This window comes from Rhynchophorus ferrugineus, unplaced genomic scaffold (assembly GCF_030347505.1).
Source record: "Rhynchophorus ferrugineus isolate W39M unplaced genomic scaffold, kcgeb_rfMv2 rfM1, whole genome shotgun sequence".
NCBI lineage: Eukaryota > Metazoa > Arthropoda > Insecta > Coleoptera > Curculionidae > Rhynchophorus > Rhynchophorus ferrugineus.
Genome location: NW_027472580.1, coordinates 22758831 through 22783851, shown reverse-complemented (window position 1 = coordinate 22783851; position 25021 = coordinate 22758831). Strand labels below are relative to the sequence as shown.

The 25021-nt window shown below is 32.1% G+C and overlaps 1 protein-coding gene across 2 annotated transcripts in view; it reads left to right on the top strand.

The window, feature by feature from the left end:
* Nucleotides 1-24818, top strand: part of LOC143206499 (calpain-9) — a 167763-nt gene extending 142945 nt beyond the window's left edge. For both annotated transcript variants that reach the window (XM_076419071.1, XM_076419072.1), the window contains 11 exons: nucleotides 17971-18111; nucleotides 19525-19699; nucleotides 19752-19996; nucleotides 20056-20228; nucleotides 21597-21802; nucleotides 21855-22012; nucleotides 22070-22151; nucleotides 23793-24017; nucleotides 24070-24265; nucleotides 24324-24379; nucleotides 24505-24818. In XM_076419071.1, coding sequence (XP_076275186.1) covers nucleotides 17971-18111; nucleotides 19525-19699; nucleotides 19752-19996; nucleotides 20056-20228; nucleotides 21597-21802; nucleotides 21855-22012; nucleotides 22070-22151; nucleotides 23793-24017; nucleotides 24070-24265; nucleotides 24324-24379; nucleotides 24505-24531 — 1684 coding nt within the window. In that variant the 3' untranslated portion in view covers nucleotides 24532-24818. The remainder of the gene's footprint in view (nucleotides 1-17970; nucleotides 18112-19524; nucleotides 19700-19751; nucleotides 19997-20055; nucleotides 20229-21596; nucleotides 21803-21854; nucleotides 22013-22069; nucleotides 22152-23792; nucleotides 24018-24069; nucleotides 24266-24323; nucleotides 24380-24504) is intronic.
* Nucleotides 24819-25021: the final 203 nt, after the last annotated feature.

The window sequence follows — 25021 nt, the reverse complement described above, 5'->3', positions numbered from 1 at the left end:
TATATATATATATATATATATATATTTACATACATACACACATATATATATATATAAATATATATATATATATATATAAATATATATATATATATAAATATATATATATATATATATATATATATAAAAAAATTTTGTAATAATATCAATACTTTTTAGCATCCCTAATTCATTGTCACGCCAGCGAAACTATAAAATTAATATTTCAAGCTTCATCATTTTTGTTATTAAAAATAATCAAGAAATTAATAACCTTCAAGTTCCCTAATATTAAACCAAAGAAATAAAAAGAAATTACCATTCAGCGCTCCATATAAAAATTATAACACTATGTATCTAAAGCAACCGCAATACAAAAAGACTATAAAGCTGTGCCAAATCAACGGAGCGACGGCATTTAGAGATACAAGTGTGTGGAGTGCCTCCGAATGGGATCTCAACGTTACCTTGTATCAGCTGAAATGTATCGTAAATTTAATGAAATGCCGTAAAACTGCTAGTAGAATTAAGAGTCCTAATCCGGTAAATTGTCTAATCTTAAGTTAACGCACGACCGGTAGGTTCTTTGTCTATTATTTACCGGACGAACAAAAACTCAGAGTCCTCAGTAGTTAAGTTTTTCAATCTCTTTTACAACCGAGATTTTTATCAAGATTTTAAAGATCATTAAAACTTCTGAATTTTAAGTCTAATAATGAATTACAACATATTTTATTAATTAAGATAAATGTTCGCAATCCCGAGACGTTTATCTGGGAGATTATTGAAGGGTACTTTGGATCATTCAGTATCTGACCAGCATTGAGTTCAGACGTGCTACCATCGACTGCCCAAGCCTAGCCCCCAGCCAATACCGCTGCCATCCGTTTTATCTATTTTTGTATTTTATATTGCCAATAAATAACGATCACATAATGTAAACACCACTGTTTCATTTCGTCTGACTTCCATTCACTGAGCCATATAAACAAACCCTAAAGTGGTGACCCTGACATGATCTTTCGCAAAATTGGGTTTGGACGTGCAACATTGTGTATTTTACGTGACCGTTATCTTTTTTTTATAAAAAATTTTCAATATTTTTAATTAGATTCTTTTTCCATTTTGCTTTTGTTCCTTGAACATTAAGCTCTTTCAAACATTTATATCTCATTAAATTTTGTTTTAGTGTTGGTGCAATGAACCTTAAATTTAATTTTATTATTTCCATTTCATTAAAAAAAAAATAAAAATTTGTCCAAATTTTATATCTTTCACAATTTTTTGAATTCTTAGAGATTTTGACATCATTATTTCATCATCAGCGTCTCGACTAAATGTTTCTTTCACCGCTATGTTTAAATCATAATGTCTTCCTTCGCTCCCGTCTCAGTCATATGGCAGACATTTTGATTTGAAAGGCTTTGGGCAGCTTTGGTCGATTACCGTCGTTATTTGTTTTTTTCTCAATTATCGTAACGTATGTGACTACCGATTAGTCACAGAACAGCTCCAGAACCTGGATACCGATTGCAGTCATCGTAGACTTGTCATGTCTTCACCAAGGTAGCAGAATTGCGAACGTCTCGTCGTCGAAGAAAATAAGATACCACGTCGTCGAACCATCGAGACCCCACAGCGTCGATTACGGGAGCCCTGATCGGAAAATAGCTTGTTTTCAACGTCGTTCATAGACCACGTTCAAGTGCCAAAGCAACGATGAAGCAACGGTATCTGTAGGACCGAAAGAACGAGATGACAACCATATCAACCAATATTCACACATCAATATATTCCGTATGGTCAGCCGTATTAATCAGTTTTGATCTATCATATCTATATGTTCCAAAGATCTTTTCATGCAGCTTTTTTTTGGTACATCAGTATTTTGTATTCGATATTTCTTTCCATAAGGCCTTAGAGTGTCTCTTGGCTTCACTCCACACAGCACAAAATATTCAATCTTTTGTATCATCCCCATATTCTTCAAGCGATTGGAAATGCTTTACTGTGATACTCCCATCAATATTCTTCTTGCGTTTTACATGGATCATCATGTTTTTGGCTGCCCAGAACGGTCTTGGTTTTTGGTGGCAAAATCGCCACTTTCAAAGCGTCGAAACTGAGATTGTTCACATATTCACATATTGATAACGTTGCCATAAGCTTCACACAGCATTCGAAGACCTTTATCCCTTATTTTTTTAGACATTATTCATTCATTATTTTTAGACGTTTTCAATAGTTTGAAAAAATTTTCATTCACACTTCGAAGAAATTACGCTATACAAATGTAGAGTGTCAGCTTAAATATATTCCCATTTAATCAAGAATGTTCATTAACTGAGTAACACTGAGTTTCTTTATCAATATACAGAGTGCAAAAACTGCATGAAATATTTTAAGTGATAATTTTATTAAATCAGATAAATTTAGTAAAACAACAATGAATAACAATAACATGGACCTTTCGCAATACAATACTCTACCGGTTTCAAATTGATCGCAGGTCTTCTGATGATAATCTGTCCCATTCTCGACACAGCGATTGTTTCAGCGACTCCAAACTTTCCTAGTGTGTAGCATAGGTGTTTAAAATGATGCACATGCTGTAGTTCGTCGGGTTAAGATCCGGCGACTAAAGAAGCCGATGATGATATTATGTCGATGTCTTGAAAACTGGCGAATAGGCTCGGTATCAGTTTTGTGTCGCTTTTGCTTTATAGGCCAGTGTGGCCAGAATTGGAACGTCCAATTTGTATCGCTACTAAGCCCACGGTCCATGAGGTGTTGACGTAGGATGGCTGACGTACCGGGAGCCTTAGCGGACCAGCTCCTGTCATTTTGGTGGTTGTATGCTTGCTCAACGGTGAACAACTTCTCGTCCATGAAGAGGATGCGCTCTCATCGCTGAACGGCGACCTATGACAAAAAGCTGTACCCGCCTGATCTTATATGTGAGGAGCTAAACTTCTTTGAAGCTTATACATTTTGAGGTTGTTCTTCTTTTTGGCTATTCGGTGAACCAACAATTTGCTTATACCAGTCTTACTGACGACTTTTCTCATATTCTTTAATTTCGCTGTACTGACTTCTTCATGATCTTGAGGTTATCACAAGTGTTGTCGGTGCACCTTGGAGACCGCCTATCATAACTAACCTCTTTGAGGCCATCGATGGCGTGAGAAACAGTCGACTGCATAGCATTGAGCAAATGATCAATTTCAGATTACCGTTTTCTTCGGCGAAATAGCTCCAAAATGACACTACGTTTGTTTGGCATCCTAAAAATAGGACAAAATGAGTCAGATTAAAGTCGAAATTTAACACAATTGACCAAAAACGCATGTAGAATTGGAAGAAAATTTAGTTTATTACGGTACAATGCTTTCGTATTAGTATAAATGATACTTTCATGCAATTTTTTGGAAAACCCTGTATATATTATCATATTCACACTTCCTGATAATGTAGTTATAAATTCTAGAACTACAAAAGACAGGCTACTGATTGTTTTAATACGACCAAAGTTATAGTGTTTCATACATTTTCTTTTATTAACTGCCTGTCCTGTGTGGAACCTAGTTTGGCATGGAATAAGCAACAAATCATCGCTACATTCTCCACTAGGCAAGCATTACAAAACCGAGAAACTACTTGATATTGACATATATTATGTGTAACGCAACTATTTAAGAATGCGAAGTAAAATTTAAATATAGAAACAATGCCATAATAAACAACGACTAAGCAAATCATGTTTTACAATCGTAACATATTATAATGATTAAATCATTTGCTATTGTTAACCTCCAGTTGTAGTTTTACCTTTAAATATTTTCAAGATATAGATAAAAAGAATTACGATTTTTATATTGCAGTACTAGAAATGGTACGCGTTATTTTAACTAAAATTAGGTACGAGAGCACTTTAATAAGGCAGAGGTATTTTGAATATGCCGCTTAATAACTTTAAAGCATTACTACTGCCCTCAACTTTCATCTGTTTATTTGACAGTTCTTGACAAAAAGTAATTTCTCGAATTTTAACAAGAATGAAAACAAAAATTTATGTCATGTTTTAAGCATTATTAATTGAAATAGTTTACTGAGTTTAAAACGGTGGATTAAGTGTGCGGAATGAAAATGAGGTTATGTTCAGAAATAAATCTCTGTTTTGTCTAAAATGTAGCTTTCATTCAAAAGGTTTCTGACCTATCAAAATATCCTCGTATGTATGTCAAAAAATGTATTTATCTCTTCTTCTCTATATATTAATCGGCTTAGCGAGAACTGAAAACGGGAACAACTTTAAAGCTTATACGAAGTAAGAGTTTTTTAGACTCAACATTTTTGTATAATATGCGCTATAAATAAATATATTCCAATAAATGATTTCTCTGGCCGACGCGCTGTCAGCTCCAACTCTTATATAGTAGATTACCATTTGCCGTTTCTGTTATACGTACATCGGACCACGGATACGAAATTTTAAAAATCAAAATCTGGCATCACTGTACCGCAAAATGCGGGCACAGCAATTTTAAATCGGATGACAAATCCCTAAGTTTTGTACTTGAAACAATGTTAAAACAGAAAGTGGACGTATTAAAATATTATTGAACGATGTTATTTAATTTTAGACCTTTTTGTTTAGGGTTTCATACTTATTTCGGTTACTCTCGTATTGTTGGTTGTTAACTATTAAAGACTTACGGCAAATTTGGATAAAAACGATTAAATATAGCATGATCACGTAAAATTACAGTTTACATTTTTTTGTAGAGGCAACAAATTAATGCGTCTCGTTTAGCAAGAGACGAAAAACGAACAAAAATACATAACATGCGAAAATATAAAAATTAATCAGACTCTTTTGTAATTGTAAAAGTTATAAAGATTTTTCTGTAATTTCTATGGTATTAATTTATAATCCATATCAGGTTTCATTAGTAAATGATTTACATAACAAAGCACTAACCGATTGTGGTCGAATTTTTACTACTAATACTTTCATTAAATTCCATAACAACTAAATACAACTACTCGATATTAAATTATAAACATAATGTTTCTCTCATAATATAATAATGAGAATAATTTAAAAATTATTTGTTAATACTATTAAAATTTTTTTGATGACTTTCTCAATATAAGATCAGAAATATATTTGATATATAACATCAATTACAGTAACAAATGTGTCTAACAGGTCAACTGAAAAGTCCCCTGCCTGGCACATAGATGGCGCTGTTAGAATAAAATCCATATGTTTTTTAGTTAGCCATAACCCTCAAAAGATGCGTGTATACATTTGACAGTTGTCGGATCATTAGTTTGTGAATTATAGAATTTTCAATGAAGCAACTTTTGTTATTGTGAAAAAAATTGATAAAATTTCGCGTTTTGATAAAATATTGCTTTTGAAAGGAAAAAATACAATTGAAGTAAAAACTTGGATTGATGCCGAGTTTCTGGACACTGCCTCAGGAGAATCAGCCTTCAAGGATTGTTATGCTAAGTTTAGACATGGTGCAATGAGCACTGAAGACGCTGAACGCAGTGGACGCCCAAAAGAGGTTGTTACCGACGAAAACATTCAAAAAATTCACAAAATGATTTTGAATGACCCTAAATTGAAACTGAATGAAATAGCAGACATTCTAAAGATAACAACTGAAGGTGTACATCATATGATTTACGAATATTTGGGTATGAAAAAACTCTGTGCAAAGTGAGTGCCGCACGAGCTCACTTTTGATCAAAAACAAAGTCGAGTTGATGATTCGAAGCAGCGTTTGAAGATGATCAAGCGTAATAAACCCGAGTTTTGCGTCGATATGTGATGCTTATTTTGAAGCAAAGGACAAATCATACTACAAAAATGGTATCCAAAAGTTGGAGGATCACTATAATCAGTGTATCACCTTCGAAGGGAATTATGTTGAATAAAAGGAACTAACACTCACTAACTTTTGTAAATTGTAATAACTAAAATAATTGATAAAAGGTTCAAAGAATAAAGTGTATTATAGTTACATATATTATTATTGAATCAATTATTACAATCATATATTAAACAAACACATATTACATATAATATATAACATATTTACAAATCATATATTACAATACTTAGCAACTTAATTACCTAATAACAATACTTAATACAATTATCGTTAGACACCTTAATATTTATCAGACGTTTGAAATATTTGCGAAATATCTTATAATAATTAATAATTTTTTCAATTTGTCCTATATATTCTTATCTAAGCAAATTATGTCCATAGAGAAAAAAAAAGTTTGATTATTTTTTAATTTTTAGTGAGTTTCTTAGTTATTTTTGAAGCCGGTTCAATTATTCTCTTAAAAATATTTTATTTATATGTTTTCACTACTTCATTTATTTATTAATATAATTTGTATCTTCTCATATATTGTTCACTTAAAATATATATTGAAAACGAATAAACTAAATAGAAACCAAGCCTATTTTATAGAAGATTAATTTATTTACCTACAATTTAAATAAAATTGCATCTTTATTTATTTATTCATTCCACTATTATATTATTTAAAACAGTAGCTGTCATATTTTCCTTTCAATAAATGTGTTTATTTAAAGATATCATGTTATATAATATTCAGGAGTCTCATCATTGCAGATAGCTCATCTTCACTTTCAACTTTGCCTTGGGTCCAACGTGGGGACTAAAAATTCGCCAACAAATGAGGAATTAAAATTTTACAAACTTGTTTATGATTGCTAATATTCTTTACAACATTCATTTCAACCCTTGATGCACAAATTGATGCATTTATTACCTGCAACATTTGCTTACTGTTTTGGTACGAAAATGCTTTTACTAATGAAACCTGAAATGGATTAGAAATTAATACCAACAAAAACTACAGAAAAATCTTAAAATATTTTACAATTATCTCTAATACCATGATATGCTATATATCCCGAACCTTATCAGTTATTTCTAGTTGTTAAGCAAGAACAATATTTCTTAGCCGTCCTGTTTTTAAATTGTTTTATATATTTCTTGGTTCGTCAAAGGGTTAAGTCAAGTTAATTTACATAGGGTATTCAAAACAGTAGTGGCACGGGAGACCTGTCCAAACGTCGCAATATTACCGCAGCAACTCAGAGTTTTAGTACACTGGGGCTCTGACATATTTTACAAACATTTTAATATAAATAAAATAATAAAACAAAAATGTTATCAAATATAATTTATTTTAATATTACAGTACATCTAATACTTAATTATAAAGACACAATAATTTATAGGTTAGAGTTGCTTTATTATATATACATTGAACTAGTATAGGTAGGGTTTTAGGCGCCTTTTTTATGTAGTGGTATCCCCCAATAGCCAAATCCATCTAATTAACAATTGTATATGTGAGTAATGTATTTTACTTTCATTAGAGAGCATATTTATATTTTACGTTTAGTTCTTGTTTCTTTCAATGCAATGTATCCGTGCAAAAGTCATTATGATATTACTATATTTCTCTTCAGTTTATCTTGTTACTACCTGTATACATCTTTCTTGATAAAACTACATTTAATCGCTGCATTCTCCTTAATTCGTTTACTATATCTGCAAAATAGTTATTATTATTTCTCTCTTCATACATATTAACCAAATGTTCATGTATGTTCTGAACAATAACACACATGCTCATAAAGCTTTCACACTCTATAGTACAATTTCCTACAATAAAAGTATATTAATTTTATACTGACCTTTAGTTGTTCCCTCTTTCATCACCCTGTCTTGGTAATTTTCAGCATTGAATCATAAACCAACATTCATTAAGTTTTATTCAATCACTGTCACTTTGATAAACACTAATCAAGTTAATAATTAAGCTGTTTATTTCCAATCTATCAAAAACTTGCTCAAGATTCTACCATTTATTAATTTATTCTTCAATATGTCTGATCGAGATCACACATAAAAATCCTGTATTATCCAACAGTGTATGAAAGGTTGTTCTAACATCCCTCAAATAGCCGTATATGTTTTGGCTTTTTATAGATACTTTCCATACTAACAATTTTCTCTGAAATAATTACATTATATTATGTTTCGATTGAAAAAAGTACTTACTGTTTTTATACATTTCGTATATTAGATCTCTGAAACAAGCTGATCTCCACCTTTTCGCATAAACATGGTTTCTTTTTAGCAAATTTAAGGTTATATTATGTTTTATTTTTTGAGCTATTTTAGTGACCGTGCCGTACTAATATTCAGTGCAGCTGCAACGCGCAAAAAATATTTTCAATAAAAACCGCGGCGATTTGCAATTTATTAAAACAAAGCGTTAAAACAACGTTTCCCGGTTTATAACCGGTAATTATGATATTTTGAAGAATTTTTCAGACGTTTGACAAATGCACAACTTTAACAGGATCATTCGATTAATAATTTGAGTGAATAATAATTTTAAATAGAATAAAATGAGAAGGATAATATTGTCTGACTGTAAAACTAATTTACAACTTTAGACAGCCACATATTGACACTCGTGTCACTACTGTTTTGAACTGACTATGGATCAGTATAAGATTAAAATTGAAACCCGTTTTTATTAAATTCCATAACTGATTATAAAATTTCATGTTAATTAATGTTATCTCCATAAAAAGTAGATTAATTATCCTTCATTATATAAACTGAATCATCAACGTTAACTTGAACGTTCCGTCATAGTTTCGTCTTTATATAAATAGTCGTGCCCTTTTCCAAGTTGTTTAGTATAACTTTTTTGCTTTGAAATGTCTCCACGTCGTTAATCTTAAAATATCACTGTCAACCATCTGACAAAATGCGGAAAATATTACCGTAGCATCAACCGATAAAGTGGAGAACAAAAATGTTGTTTTCGCGATTTCATCTAATGGTTTTGCGAATCGCTCCTTTCATCTAACTAAAGAATATACCGAAGATAGTGATCGTTATCTCATTTAACTTAAAAATGGTCCCATTTTTATATTGAGCCGATATATTATCAAATATTATAAATAATATTATTGGGATGATGTCGAATTTTGAAAAAGTGATCTATAACATTCTAAAATATAAATAAAAAAATATATTATTTCTGGAGAATATGAAGGTTTTCAGAAAAAAAACCATTAAAAACATTTATATTAGCATCCGTTATAGAATACTGACGTAATTTGTTCTAATTTGGATTCAATTTATCGTGGTAAATTGATGGATGTTTTGATAACATTTTATCAAATCAATTATCAGTTTCGATTTAAATATGAAAATAAATACATTCTAATGAGCAGTATTTCTTTAGATAAATTCACCATCATCCCAATTACTACTAATAGAGATTCGCAATATCTATCACAAACAGAATGGCCTATTAAATCAATGCCATATAGTGGCTCTAGTTTCATGTGTAGAGCTTGACGGTTGACGTTTTATCCGACAGAATGCTTGTTTAAACATTTCGGAAATGACAATGTTGAACAATATTAGTTGCTCCATTATGTATTAGCTATGCAAATCTGATACAAGTTCTGAATTTATTATTGTTATTAGTATTAATTAGTTTTAAAGAGTTTTTTTCAAAACTGCAAGTATTATCCATCAATAGCGGCTACTTTTTCCCATTTGTCAGACAATTGACGGATTCCATCTCGAAAGAATAATGTATTTTTTCAGGGGTTCCACGAATCAACCCATTTTTATCGGTAATAGGTATCTTCTTAAGAAGTGAAGCGCTGCAAGTAGTAATCAGAAGGAGCAAGGCCTGCAGAATACCGCAGGTGGAGTAGCACATCCCATGTTAGTACTTCCAAGTATGTCTTTATCGGTTTTTCAACATGTGGTCGAAGGTTGTCATGCTGAAGAATAGCATTATTGTATCTTTGCTCGAATTCCGGCCATTTTTCGCGCATTACTTGTCTCAAAGGCATGAATTATAGTCAATAGCGATCCCCAATGATGACATCATCGAGTAATTCAAGCCTTCAAGTTCTCGTCTTAACATTTTTGCCTCGTCTTAACGTTTTAACATTCATGTCAAAATCACCACTTTTAAAACGTCGAAATCAGTATGCTGAAATCGCTGAAGCATGGTTGCCACAAGCTTCACACAGCATTCGGTGACATCCAGCCGCCTTTTTTCTGCAAATTCCTTTTACTCAGTACAATGTTGAATCAGAAACTAGCGGAAAAGTATAACAATATCAAATAACACATATAATGTTATCTATTTTTCACTACAACGTTATGCTCCGGGTAACTAAATATCTACAGGTGGAAAAGAGGATGTTTTTGCACAGCCAGCACACTTGTTACACTTTATATGTTCTTGTTATCAATTGATACATGTTTCCAAGATACTTTGTTAATGATTGATGGAATTATCGTATTGCTTGGAAGATACTGTAAAGAATGACCAACAAATGTTTACAGATATATATTCAAGGAAGAAGAAAATAAATAAAGATAATGAAGCCATACATTTGGCATTAATAAATAGCTTCCCGATATTTGATCTATATAATCTGAAATTTTGTCAGTTATAGTCTTATGCTAATATGTACAATCTTTATTCATACTATTAGTTTAAATACGGTAATCTGAAGGTATTTCTGTTACAACATAAGTCTGTGAAGAATTACTGTCACTCGACAGACATGTACAATTGTTATCGGAATATGGTTATCTGGGTCTGTGGATTTTTCATTCAATTGTGCATTTTTATCGCATCTTAGAGGAATGATAAAATGAAAAATCTGAAGCTTATAGACTATAATAGCGTTCAAGAATTGGCAAAATAAGCTTTCGGAGGGGCTGGATTATAGTACCAATTGTAATACTTCCTCTCTTTCACATGCACCGTCTCAGGCTGCATCGCCTCCTAGAGCATTGCAGATTCGGCTTATAACTTCAGATTTAAATGCTACTTTCTTTTCCTGTATGAGTATTTCTAAGATTAATCTTTCCTGATCATTCTAAGTACTCATCTAAACATGCCTGATCCAAGATCTCCAGGTTTCGTAAGCAGGACATGCAAGCTAATAATGTTTTCCCACCAGCCTTAATCCCCTGCTGTACTTGATGGCTATAGCGACTTTATTGCTGTTCGTAATTAGTCCATTCTTCATTCAGTGGTTCATGACCACCCTAGGCTGCCTACATTGACCCGTCTAATATGAAAAACGCTATATAACTAAACACTAGAACGGAAATAAATTCCAGGGCTGTCACATAAATGGCGCTACTGGAATTAATCTCATCTGTTTTTTAGTTAGCCCTAACCCTCAAAAGATGCGTGTATAAATTTGACAGCTGTCGACATTCCTTACGAGACATCATTAGTTTGTGAATTATAACATTTTGAGCGAAGCAACTTTTCTTATTGTGAAAAAAATTGATAAAAAGGAATTTCGCTTGTTGATAAAATATTGCATTTTGAAAAAAATACAGTGGAAGCAAAAACTGGCTTGATGTCGAGTTTCCGGACACTGCCCCAGGAAAATATGTTCATACGTGGTGAAATAAGTACTGAAGACGGTGAACGCAGTAACGGCCAAAAAGAGGTTGTTACCGACGAAAATATTTAAAAAATACACAAAATGATTTTGGATTACCGTAAATTGATATTGAATAAAATAGCAGACACTCTAAAGATATCAACTGAACGTGTACATCATATCATTCACGAAAATTTGGGTATGAGAAAGCTCTGTGCAAAGTGGTTGCCGCGCGAGCTTACTTTTAACCAAAAAAAACGACGAGTTGATGATTCAGAGCAGTGTGTGAAGATGATCAAACGTAATTAACCCGAGTTTTTGCGTCGATATGTGACAATGGATGAAACATGGCTCTATCATTTCACTACGAAGTCCAATCGACAGTCATCCGAGTGGACTGCACACGATGAACCCGCTCCCAAGCGTGGGAAAACACAACAGTCCGCTGGCAAGATTATGGCATCTTTATTCTGGGATACGCATGGAATAATTTTCATTGACTACCTTGAAAAAGGAAGGATCATAAACAGCGACTATTACATAGCATTATTGGACCATTTGAAGGACGAAATCACCGAAAAACGGTCACATTTGAAGAAAAATAAAATGCTGCTTCACCAAGACAATGTATCGTGTTACAACTAATTGAAAACGATGGCAAAATTCCGTGAATTGGGCTTCGAATTGCCTCCTTATCAACCGTATACACCATATCTGGCCCCCAGCGACTATTTCCTGTTCTCAGATCTCAAAAGAATGCTCACTGGGAAGAAATTTTCGTCGAATGAAGAGGTGATCGCCGAAACTGGGGCCTATTTTGAAGCAAAGTTGGAGGGTTGCTATAATCAGTGTATGACTCTTGAAGGGAATTATGTTGAGTAAAAAAAAACGAATTTTGGCAAAAAAATGTGTTTTATTATGGTAGGCCGGGGACTTTTTAATTCACCTGTTATGAAGAAGTAATGATAGTTAACAACTAAAAAATGAACTGTAATAAAGTTATTTCCGGGAATATACAAAGGGAATGCTAGTAATTTCCAAAATGAATTAGTCAATATATTGCAATAACCAGTATTTATTAAACCCAATCCCAAACTTTAAAATAAAGAAAAATCTATATTAGATGTATCTAGTTTAATTTCTTGCGTTAACCAACTGGTGAGACTCATAGGATATAGTTGACTTATTGAGATATATATTCAAAAATAGGTACACCTCTTATAAATTACGCGTCTTATTATTTGTTGGATCTGAATGTATAATTAGAGAGTTACACAAGAAAAAATGTAAATGGTACGACTCTGAAGACTTCCTAGAATGCCAGCGTAGCGTCATCGGGAACATTTTTCAGGCGGCATTGAATACCACTTATCTAGATGGTGCACTAGCTAAATTTGTATAACAAGATCGCAAATTGTCCAACTGATCCCAGATATGAGACTCGGAAACGATTGCTTGGCCGTCGCAGTCGTGGTATGTCGATGTAGTGATGTGACATCACCTCTTGCTTAAAAGAATTTGCTTACCCAGGTCGCTATAAAGATACTACCATCAGGGACATTGTTTCTTTCCATAGATGCAGTAGTGATCTTTACCTTTTCCAATTCAGATTTTAATTATATCATTAACAGATCCCTAAATAATTTTATTGATCAGTTGATTATTTGATTGTTAAGACACTTAGTGATTTTATTCATTCAAGAAACATTACATTCTTCATGTTTCATCAAAATTACTGCAATAGCTTGAGAGAACAAATAAACTTAAACTTCGCTAATAACATGAGAAACGACCATACAACAGAAATAAATTTATGGAAATTACTTAATAATGGAAATATTAACTTTAATTTCATGGAAATTCAATAAATGGAAATTCAGGTACTTGATCTTCAAACTGTACTGGAAAATACCCTTCAATGATGTATATAACATACTCAAATTAAGACTGCAGATGATTTATTTAACATTGTGATTAAAGAATAATAAAACTTTTATAATACAAAAATCATCTTTAATTGGTGAAATGAGAAGCTTTAAATTACTGATTATGCTATAGTAATTGCGGAAGGAATATTTACATATTATTTTCTATCATTAATACCATAAAATAAACTCATTCAAGAATTTAGGTTTATTATCTTCTTATTAGATGATTGCATTAATTTTGATAAGTGATATTTATTGGCGAAAATGTGAAGTATCAATATAAACAGCTAACCTAACTTTTAAATTCGATAGCTTTGACATTTCTTCACATAAAATAACTGTTCTTCATTTAGTATTATTGAGTTATTCAATGCATAAAAGCTTTAATCACGGATTATAGTAATACTGCTCCGTCATATCCTAATTTTAGGGTTTGGTTTGAACTATTTAAAGTGGAGGTATTGAGTCAATTACAAAGAACATCATGGAGAACCAAAAGGGTCAGTGACTGGAATTGCAAGACTTTTTGGACAAAAACCGCCCGCAAAGAACTTATACTTTAACTATTTTCAGAAATGTACATGCGATAAGAAAGATTCAAAACGAGAGAAAATCCCATTTTAAACCTCGTTATTTCATTTCTTGTTAAGTAAAAAAGAAGATTTATGGCGAATGGTGATGAAAAGTCGGTTTACTACGCGAATTCCAAGTACAAACAGTCATGGGAGCCATCCACATCGACACCGAAGCGAAATATTCATGGTCATACAGACTCTCCGTGGATATGTGGCATCAGCAACTTGTATTGTCAACTGATGCCTACTGACCTAAATTTTACCAAAATTAATGGCAAAATTACAACACTTGCGAATAACAAACGCAAAGTCATCCACTAATGTGATAAAATTCATCCATACTTTACACGAATTGTGAATAAAACATGCTCGAATGAGAAGTTTTGAGGAAGGAGAAATTCAACAAATCACCAGCATAGCTTCTGTTAGCACCTGAGTTGATTAAATCTTACAGTTTGGCTTCTCAATATAGAAATAACGAAAAGATGCGAAAATTATCAACGATCATATAATTAGAAAAAATTGACAGAAAATATGGAAAAAATGAAAAAATTGTGTCTTGAAAACTAAGGCTATCTAATGTTCATTCAATATTTTAGTTGATTGATTACTTACCTTATTTGTTCTTTTTGGCAAAATTATTATAGCAGCCATCTTTGGTTTTTGCCGTTGATGACTGAAGAATAATGAAATATGGAAAAATTTACAGAAAATAATGGAAATATGGAAACCAAAGCCTTGAGAAATCTCTATCAATTACCAAACGGGATTCATAATAGTATACGGTCTTGAAAACTAACGCGATCTAATGTTCATTCAATATTTTAGTTCATTGATTACTTACGTTATTTGCTCGTTTTGGCAAAATTATTATAGCAGCCATCTTTGGTTTTTGCCGTTGATGACTGAAGAATAATGAAATATCAGATTTAAATTTATCAAACTTGTGTGTGTTAGAAATTAGATTTCGAATACATGTTAACGTATTTTTAAATTCTTTATACTGTTGAGTATACTATATAAAGAAGATATTAACATATATGTTAAAACTAGTTATTGTAATAAATACTTTCATAAAATTGATGTTAAAATATAACGTTTATAGTATGTAAGAGGATACGCATCTGATACAGCCTAATACGTCCACCTAAATACCATCATATATGTTATAACAAAAAATCATATTGCCAATAGAAGATTATATGAGCATTAGAAATTCATTAAAAGTAAATAGCAATTAAGCATCTGCGGTAATATAAATTAAAAATCAATTAATAATGGAAAGTAAGAAAATTACATTGTTTCAGTTTTCCATCAAGGCTACGAGGGGCCTTCAATATGTTCATGGAAAAAACAAGAGATAGCTCAGGTAGCATTGAACATTGTTTGTTTCTATGAAAAGCATCAGGATTCCATAAAGAGATGCATCCATTAAATTATATGACTCAATTTTATCATATCGTCAAGTCAAACAAGACATCTTTTGTTTATTTCAAAAATTGAAAATAGTAGAGAAACAAAAAAATAAGAAAAGAGAGATGTTTTATTTAGATGGCTTAAAGAATAGGATTTTCTTCTAATGAATTATTTGATTAATTTCGTATTGATTAATTTTTGTACCTAAGAAAATACTAAGATCGCAAACCTTCTGATCGACTGATTTTTGCCCTTTTGTTTTGGTTCCTCTATATAATACAAGTTAGCATTAACTGGAAAAAATCTTACAATATATTAACGAATAATATTAGATCAGCATCTGAAAATACTAAGATCGCAAACCTTCAGATCGACTGGTTTTTGTCGTTTTGTTTCCAGTTATCAGATAATCGAAATGTCATGATCCGTTGTCAAGTACTTCTTTAAACAATTTTACGTTTGTCTCTTGCTCTACTATCTGAAAATTGCCGTTTTCTTTAACTGAATTATGACCTAAGATAATATATAAATATTTTGTTAGGTATTTAATTGTCTCTTGCTCTATTGTCTGAAAATTGCCGTTTTCTTTAACTGAATTATGACCTAAGATAATATATAAATATATTATTAGGTACTTCATGTATTATCAGAGATATTTACTAGTGAATGCGAAGTATCAATATAAACAACTGTTAAACTACACAACCCAAGCAGCTTTCCCTTTAGCATTAGCTTATTTAGTTAACCATAGTTCTTCGTTGAGCCAAGTATTGATTTTGAATAAACTAGTATCGAACGCGTTAGCCCATTATATTTATCACAAGAGGGTTCCTATTACGATTTTCTTTAGTTAATCTACATGTTTTTTTTTAAATTAATTACATCTTACCTTAGATCTCTAATCTTAACTTAGAATATTCAATTGACAAGTCCCCGACCTACCATAGTAAAACACATTTTTTGAGAAAATTCGTTTTTTTTACTCAACATAATTCCCTTCAAGGGTGATGCACTGACTATAGCGACCCTCTAACTTTTCGAGACCATTTTTGTACAATTTGTCCTTTTCTTCAAAATAGGACTCATTTTCGTCGATCACCTCTTCATTCGACGAAAATTTCTTCCCAGCGAGCATTCTTTTGAGATCTGGGAACAGGAAATAGTCGCTGGGGGCCAGATCTGGAGAATACGGTGGATGAGGAAGAAATTCGAAGCCCTATTCATGGATTTTTGACACGATGCATTGTATTGGTGAAGTAGTTGCAACGCTATTTAATAGTAAAAATACAGACGCTATCAACTTGCCAGCCGACGTTTGCATTTTCTCACGCATCCATTCTTGGAGCCATGTTTCATCCATTATCACATATCAATGCAAAAACTCAGGTTCATTACGCTTGGTCATCTTCAAATACTGCTCCGAATCATCAACTCATCTTTGTTTTTGGTCAACAGTGAGCTGAGCTAGAGTGTCTGCTCTTTCATTCAGTTTCAGTTTATGGTTATTCAAAATCATTTTGTGGGTTTTTTAAATGTTTTCTTCGGTAACAACCTCTTTTGGGCATCCATTGCGTTCACCGCCTTCGGTGCCCATTTCACCACGTCTAAACTTTTGTTGTTGCGTTTTCTCACGCTTTGGAGCGGGTTCATCATATGCAGTCCACTCGGATGACGTTATTTAACATGATGTTTCCAATTTAACCTATTATCGGGATACATTCCAAGGTATTGTGCTGATTCTGCTTGAGGAATCGGGCATCCATCAAGTGATATGTGTTGATAAGTGTATAGTGTGACATTAGGTTCTTCGTCATTTTGCCGCAACGAAAAATTAACCATCTCTAGTCTCTAGTCCATTTGTAGATTTTGTTGATCGATACTTGTACTTTTCTACAGCCTTAACAGATACTTCTTTTGTCATGATAACTGAGTCGTCGACAAATGTTTCAAGTACTGCTTCTTTTTTGTTGGGATATCAGCAGTACAGAACAGATATATTAAATATTAGAATTTGAAAATTAATGAACAAAAAAACTTACATATAAATAGAAATCAATTATCTTATTACGTTAGTTTTTTTTATAAATAAACTAGAGACCTTCACGGCAATCCTCGATAATAAAGATTAAATTCTAAAGGCTTTGTTTGCGTATAGACAACAGCGCGAGAATAGGTTCTGGTGTTAATTTGCTACTCTACTCACATTTACTGAGTTAAGAAGAAATAAAAATAAAAAGCCGCGTCTGCCATTGTTCTTATCCCCTAATAGATAAACTTTTTGCGGTCTATTGTATCTCAAATCTCTTTGTTTTCAGGATTCACACCGGGATATCATCGCTAACACGTGATATTCTCTTCGTTATTTTCTATTTATTACTACAGGTTTGTGATAAGGACTATAGGAATGTATATTGCAGGAGAATCAAACAGTCGAATATCAATAAATTGTCGATTATGGATTGGAATGACGATTTTATCCGTCGATGTTGAATTATTTATTTTTTAAATTATTTTTTATTGGAGTTATAGCTGATTTTTTTCGCAGATTTCGATTTTGGCACTTTGGAGAATGGAGAGAAGTGGTCGTTGACGATAAACTGCCCACGCATAAAGGTCGATTAGTTTATATGCATAGTTCCAATTCCACCCAATTTTGGTCTGCATTACTGGAAAAAGCCTACGCCAAGTAAGAATATTTTTAATATTTCTAATCAATATTTATACTAGGTGTTAATAAATAAAAAATGTATATTTTTATATAACTAAAAACAGTTCAAATATTACTTTAGAGAAATGAAGGAGTTTCTAATGATTGCATTCCGATCTCTTGAATCCATAACAACAGTTCTACTTATTTATGTATCCATTAAGATGATCACAATATAAGTTATTAGTAAACATGGAAGGATCCTCAATTTCTGGTTTTATGAATTCAATCATTGTCTGACATAGTGGGGCTTTAATACTTTCACTACTTGAATTTAACTCCTTACGACATTGGGCTGTTCAATTATGGATACTATATACTAGATAACCTTTAAAAGTATTATATTGTATATGCAGGATATAACAGATCTGTATTTGGCTAAATTCAACTTTATTAATCAAAATAATGTCATTGAAGAATGCTGTCCTCTTTACCTGGGATATTTTACACCACTTTTTGAGTTCTGGAAACAGTCCGCAATCAGTGGGAGCCACATCTGGATTATACAGCATTTTTGCGCATGGAACATGTGTACCTAATTGTTGGTTTTATATCTAGAACCAATTATCAGCAAAATACATACAATTTTTAAATAAAAGTGATTTGTCTTAAAATAGAGTCCAAATGTTTAAAAATTAATAGTTTTACTTTTCTTGTGATGTTCAACAGACGTTTCTCTGTGATCAACCCCCAAATATAATCCTCCATTATGCTTTGAGTGTATTGGATATTCGATCATCAGAATCAAGTAAATTATATTGTTTTAGCCGCGATGCCAATAACTCTGCTTTATTTTTTGGAAGATTTATTGGCACTACATATTATATATATATATATATATATATATATTATTACGTCTCTTTCGATCTTTCGACAGCGAAATCGCGCAAAGACCAACACTAATTAGGTGCGAAAATCAAAAATGGTCAATTCTCTTATAACTTATTTAAAAGAATTTTTTTCTGATATTATATTATACATTATAATATTATTTTATATATTATAATATTATTTTATGTATTATAATATTATTTTATATATTATAAGTAAAACTATATGACTATATAAAACTATATATTAAGTAAAACCCATGTGCAAGAATTTTTTTTGTAGGCTGATGTTATCGGAAAATTCGTTCAATTTGATCATTGTATTCATCGACTTCAGATACGATGCAGGAGTTTTTTCATTAAATCCTAACACAATCTTGATATGCATCCTTAGATTAGGAGTTCTAAATTAGGACATCATCATCTATGTGCAAGATTTGGCATTATTATAACCACTCAACGACAAAACTTCGAAACCAAATTCTATTTATATTATTATTTTGACTTTCATGGATATGAATTTATATATATTTTACTATAGATTTTCTTTAATTTACTGTAGGTTTTATGGATCATACGAAAACCTTTTCACTGGTTCCACCACAAAAGCACTACAGGACCTGACTGGCGGAATAGTACAAAGTTTCGGACTGACTCATCAGGATCGTTTTCTGACGTTCCAAGTATTGAACTCTGCCGTCCCCAGGTCTAGTCTTCTCATTGCCACCATCACTCAGGTAATAAAGTGATTTAATAACAAAAATCAACGAATAACTATTCACTAAATAGGAAAAAGATAACAAGCGCCAGTTGAGATTGAGAAATGGTCTTATCACCCAACACGCATACTCGGTCACAGGACTTGCGAGAGTCAGAGGGGTGAACGGAGAAACGCCATTGGTACGACTTAGAAACCCCTGGGGTAGGGGAGAATGGACAGGAGCATGGAGCCAGAGAAGTTGGGAGTGGGATGGTCTGTCTACCAGGGATAAAGATCTGTTAAGCGTTAGAGTTGCCAACGAAGGAGAATTTTGGTTAGATCAATTGTTTAGACAATGACACTTTATTATTACTAATGTATTAACATTTTCAGGATGTCATTTGATGATTTTGCAAGACATTTCACACAGCTGGATCTAGTACATATTGGTCCTGATGACTGGATGCTGGAGGATGCGCTTCACTCTAAACAACCATGGAGAGCAGTCCTGGCGAGAAGGAGATGGAGATCCGGTTATAATGCTGGTGGAGGTCCTACGTATACTGGTATTAGTCTTGATATACATTTAATCACAGCTCATATTTTAGTAATATTTACTATTAGGTAAATATTACTAAAAATTGACGCATAATAACTTACTATTTAATAGTTTTAAACCAAAAGCAACAATTGGGATATGACGGAGCAGCATCATCATAAGTCACTATAAGGTTTTGATGGTTTTCAAAAGCAGATTTGTACAAATCAAACAAAAACAGTAAAGGATATCGAAAATGTAACTGCGGATACCGATTAACTCAGTAATAGCAAATGGAAAACTATTATTTCAAGTAGAGCGATGTCAACACACCGACGGCTTCGCTTTTCGGTATATGTAACTTCGTCGAAATAGGTACAAAAAATGTTTGGGTGTTTTGAAAACATCTGAGTTTATATCGAGTAAATCGCATTGGAACGGAAGTTTTACTTTTTACTTCAGTTTGATGAAAAAGGAAACTTTTGGTAACCATATTCCATCGATTTCAACATGTGAATACTGCGTTTCGACGTTTTAAAAGTCGTGATTTTCACACTAATGGCAAAGCGCGATCTGGGCATCAAAAAAAATTACTAGATTTAAAGGCACTACTCGATGAAACCATCAATGGGTATCGTTCTCAAATACAATTGATGCGTTTGACCCGAGCAGCACTGCCCAAAACATGGTATGAATAGAAATAAAGACACGACAGTATTATTCTTCAACATGAGAATACTCGACCATATATTGCAAAGTCGGTGAAAACATACTTGGAAACATTAAAAGATTATTCAGTTGTATTCTCTAGACTTTGGTCGATTGTATCGATTTTTTACAATAAAGCTTCAAATTAAAAAAATCCTTTAAAATAAATTTATAGGCCTAGTGGTTCGCATTTTCACCAATATATATCGCCGATCAAAATACCTGCAAAAACCTAATTATATATTATACATTTTATATACTACTGCTATAATAACCTGCCCAAAGATAGTATTGTTAATTTATGTGATACTGTGAAACTATCCAGTCGCAATATGATTTTAGATTATAAATGGTTTATAAATTCAATAATTTAATTCTACTTATTAACTTAATTTTACTGTAAAGGACGTCCTATTTAGTGAATAAAATGTATTTCTCCATCAGATCATGGAAGTTGTAGATCAGAATGCCACTTGCATGCGCCTTCACCATATCGGCCAGATTTACTAGCTAATGATTTTATCTGAAATACATCGAACCGAAATTAAACTGAATAGTTCAATATAGCGTATATATTGGAAAGAAAGTGTTAAAATATGCTTAAAATATATCTAATAATATGATGCTTTTCATTTTAATACGAATTTGAAGTATTTAATTAACATTACATATGTATATCATTTAATAGATACCACGTCAATGAACCCCCAGTTCCATGTACAAATCCCTAGAACGTCATCAAACAAATGTCATGTAGTGGTATCGGTCATTCAAAGCTATGAAAATAATACGACCGATGGAAAGAAACGGAAACTGCCAGTCGCTATAGGATTTGCTGTTTACGAAGTCCCTCAGTCGATGCAAAGACTAACCCCCAATTTTGTTGCTGACCAGGTAAATCAATGATAATTTAGTAAGCTCCAAAGTACACTGCTTAATCTTGCAGAAACCACTGGATGTTACCAATCATTCTGTGGCCAGAGAAGTGGTGACATTTTTCACTTTGCCTCCTGGCGACTACATAGTGGTACCCCAAACCAACACGCCTAATATTGATGGGAAATTTTTATTGAGGATACTGACTGATGAACAGAGTAATATCTGGTGAGTTCGATTGCGATAGGCTTTTGTTAACTGACTTACACTAAGAATATATTTTAGGGAGGTCAATGAAGATAACATGTTGTTCAAGAATATATCAATGGAATTTTCGGGCGATGAAGGAACTTCGTCGCTTTCACTAGTAAATTTGACACTTTATTTATTAGATCGGCTTGTTAAATGTAAAAAATTCTATATACCAAATATCATAATTGTGAATGATTTTGAAAAAAGTTTCTCAAATTCACACTATTTATAATTCACTTAGAATTATCTTAGAATTATCTATTATCTATTATACAAAAAGCAATTCTATTTATAACATATATTTTAGAAAATTCTATATATTCTCTACTCATATTCATATAATACCACATATATTTTAATTTTTATTACCCATTCTCTATTTATAGTGACTGTACATATTCTTTAGATAACGTTGGATAGCACTGCACTCAAAAGTACAATTGTGATTGATTTTGTAAAATCTTTATTAAAGTCACATTATTTAAAATCAATTAACACGTTGATTGTTACGACAATTTTCAGAAATAGGCCGTAAAATGATAATTTAATTTAATTACATTATATTATTAAAAACTGTAATTCTACTGCATATTTATCATTAAAAGCATAAAAAATGTGTAACAGTAACATGCTTCTGTAACATAAATCTCTTCGCGAAAGCCAACTACGAGTTAATTCAGAATTAACTCACGCAGACAAGCACATACACTTTTCCAAGATTGATTTTCCGCCAATACATAAAAAATAAAAAACACAAATATGGTATCAAACTATATGAACTATGTGAGTCCCACGGTCTTGTAATGAAAATAAAGATTTACAGCGAAAAAGCTGAGGAAACTGACAATACTGTAGATCACACTACTGATGTTATTTTACATTTACTTGAGGACTATCTGGATAAATGATAGATAGTTTATATGAATACTGTTCATAATTCTGTTACTCCTATGAAACTGCTAAATAACAGAAAATGAAACCCCAATGATGTGGTAAATCGTAAACCGGCAAGAAAAGAATGTATTTGGAAGCAAAATTGTCCTGTTACTGTATGCAAATGAAAAGACTAACAAGATGTCCTTAGAATTTCAAACATGCATGTTGTTAAAAAGGTTGAGGTGCCCAAGCGTTATGGGAGAATTTCTATGAAACCGAATATAATTCAAGATTACAATAATGAAATTTGGACATTGACCGATCAGATCAAATGCTTATGTACTACTCATCTATAATAGAGACTATTAAATGGCCCAAAAAGGTTTCATTACATATTATAAAGATATATTTACAGAACACTCAGAAAATTTTTCAAAAATTAACTTCTAAAATAAAAGTGATAGTTCAGAGAATAATTCGTCGTCGCGTTGATTGGAAAAGAATTCAATGTTTCGAAAAAAATTAAATTGTCCAGCCTGGAAAGAGCAGCTAGCCCTTAGTGTGGAAGAATGTTCCACAAACAATAAAACACTGTTTTATTTCTTGAATTTGAACTAATTTTTATGATTATTTATGATTATTTTTATAATTTGTTCGTTTTTTGTATATATATTATATATTATTTTATATATATATATTTCGAGTTTAATCGTAACTGCACAAAATGCTTCCTAGAAAATAACACAATTCAAGAGTTATCTTGTAGTTGGCAGTCAACGTGTTGAATTTATCTACGAAATATATACTACATATAAATCAAATCTATTTATAGTCTATACTCTAGATACATTTGACAACATATAATTTATTTTATATTCAGAAGGACTCAAAAACTATCACCTCAAAGTACCTGTTAAAATATCCCCCTGAAGTTGATGCTAGCCAATTGCAAAAACTATTGAAATCCAATTGGAAAGCGTTCTTAGCCGAGAAACCTTCTCTAGAACTATGCAAAAGTTTGATAATGCTCAGAGACTACAATATTAGTGGCAAAATCAACCTGATCGAAGTACCTACTTTAATAAATATGCTTCAGTTTTGGAGGGTAAGTTTATTCCAGACCTACGTCATAAATTCCTTTAATATTCTTATTTCAGTTTGCTTTCCAAAAGTTTGAACGAAACCATGGTTACGGCAAAACATCTAGTTATAATTTGAGATCCCTCCTGTGGGAAGCTGGCTGTACCGTGAGCAACAAAGTGCTAGAATGTCTGGTACTAAGATTTGCAAAAAATAGAGTGGTGACGACTGAAAACTATGTCATGGCGTTAGTACGATTGCATTTAGCACATGGTATGATGATTAGCGTTACTTTGTTATATAGTTATATTAGAGATTTCTCTTTTTACAGAGAGATATCACAATTTGGATACAAAAATGAAGAGTAATCCTATATCGCTAGAAGAGGTAATTTGTTTTTTATATAAATACAGAAAACAACTTTTTGATGTTACTATTTAAATATCAATAACTACTTTAATGCTAGAAAAATAATTTAAACATTACTATGTAAACAATGCCTTATGTTTCAGATGATTCTGATGACAATCTACTCCTAACTGATGCCGAACTAGTTTCAATTTATTGAATACCAAAGATTTTTTCTGTATATGTGGAAAACTTATAGTCATTTTAAACTTTATTAAATTTGTATATATCTTGTAAATAATAAATCAGATCCTATTTATTTCTTAAAAAACTATTAAAGATTTTAAAGACAATTACTAATATATTGTGAAACATTTTTTAATAAATATAAGTAATCTCAATTGTATTCATTTATAGTGTTACCAATAGACAAATGTTGTTACTATAAAAATATAGTACTTTTAAAACATGGTAAAAATAATATCATTTATGTAAGTGTGGCGATCGCCACGACCCTTTAGGCCACCACCAATTCACCATCAACAACTACAAAGGTTGGCAACGCCGGTGGATTGGTACCATGCAAGTTCCAGGGTATAAAAGACCATCACGACGATGTCTCGCTTTCTTTTCTTATCACCGTCCCCTTGTAGCAGTACCACTTCCACAGCGTTACCGTAC